The following is a 1,488-nucleotide window of genomic DNA, read 5'->3' as shown; positions in this document are numbered from 1 at the left end:
ACACGCTAAAAAAATAAATAATCAATAAAACACCCTTCGCCGTTCGAGACTTGAAACAGCTAACAGTAAATGGACGACTAAGACGTGTTAGAGTGGAACAGAGACAATGATAGATTATCAGCCTCCAAAGATGCATGCCATTTGTATAAAATTTCATGTGACGTATACATTGGCCGTTCTATGACCTTTCCACCAAGTTCAAGGCAAAATTGCAAAGTGCCTGTCAAAGCCGACGCTGTTTGCATTAGGAGAAGAACGTGAGCGATCATTACTTTGTGGCTGTTTGACGCTCTACGCCATTTTTCGCTTCCAAGATTTGCAAGATTCCCCGACTTAAATGCCGCTCTCCCCACCCCCGGCCTTTTCTCGCCCCCGCCTCACCCGCCGAGAGACCTTTTAGAGAAGCACTTGACTGTGTGTCCTATCTCAAGGGACCTGCAGATGTCCAATCATGGATGACCTTTGACTTGTTTTGATCTGGTCAAGTGTGAGATGTTAAATTAATTATTTCCCCGCTCTCCACCTACGACAATTTGTGCGCTGAAACGATCGGTGGTGCAGACAAGAGTAAGCTGTAACAGTTAGTCATGTTGGAATAGTTGGTCTTTAGAAAGAGGTTAACGGGTGCACGCTTTAGTATTACTAGAAATTTCTGATGCTCTAAACTGTAACAGCTGTTGCTCACAAAGTCTACACCTTGTTTATTATTTTGTCATCACCTTTACTGCTCCTCTTGACATGTCTGACCGCAATATATTTTTTAAATATAGGTAGAGATTTACGTCTCAATCGACACAGTTTAAATCATTTAGGAGGCGGGTTTTGATCCTGCCTGTCAGGGCCATGACGGGTGGCAGAGAGGAATACAACATCCTATCACAAAGCCGAAGATACTAGATAAAGATTTTTACCACCCAGGAATCGAACGCGGGTCTCCTGCGTGCGATGGCAAAGCGCCTAATAATGTTCTAATAATGTTATTAAACTTAACAAACAAATTTGTTTCAAAATAAACTAACTAAATTAAAAACAAACAGGCAAAAAAACAAGCAGACACACAAGCAAACAAACACACAAATAAAGAAACAAGCACACAAGCAAGCAAACAAACAAACACACAAACAAAAACAAACAAACAAAACGTACAAACAAACAAAGTACGAGAGAAATATTTTGTTCCTTCAGGAATGGGGCCTGTGTACGCTGTGTGGAGCGGCGGGAACTCGGCGCCGTGTTGGTCAGTGCGTCATTAGAAAGCTTGACCACGCCAAACCCGCCTCTCCCTGGTACCTGGACGCTGTCCTTGGCTCCCTGGATGATGGGCTTCCTTGTAGGTGAGGGACACGATACACTTAATCAAATGCATACACACACACGCGCGCGCGCACACACACACACAAACACATGCACACACACATACATATTATAATTATATACGTGTACAATCACCTTCACACACACACATACGCACGTGCACACACATTCACA

At 43.2% G+C, this 1,488-nt stretch overlaps 1 protein-coding gene across 1 annotated transcript in view; it reads left to right on the top strand.

The window, feature by feature from the left end:
• The window catches only part of LOC118477177, a gene marked incomplete at its 3' end in the record, with an annotated part of 52,332 nt that overhangs the window by 48,165 nt on the left and 2,679 nt on the right, over positions 1-1,488 (top strand). The window contains 1 exon segment of the mRNA XM_035971143.1: positions 1,186-1,334. Coding sequence (XP_035827036.1) covers positions 1,186-1,334 — 149 coding nt within the window.

The sequence above is a fragment of the Aplysia californica genome, unplaced genomic scaffold (assembly GCF_000002075.1).
Source record: "Aplysia californica isolate F4 #8 unplaced genomic scaffold, AplCal3.0 scaffold00385, whole genome shotgun sequence".
NCBI classification, from domain to species: Eukaryota; Metazoa; Mollusca; class Gastropoda; order Aplysiida; family Aplysiidae; genus Aplysia; species Aplysia californica.
Note: the sequence above shows the minus strand (reverse complement) of the source record. Positions and strands in the feature narration are given on the sequence as shown.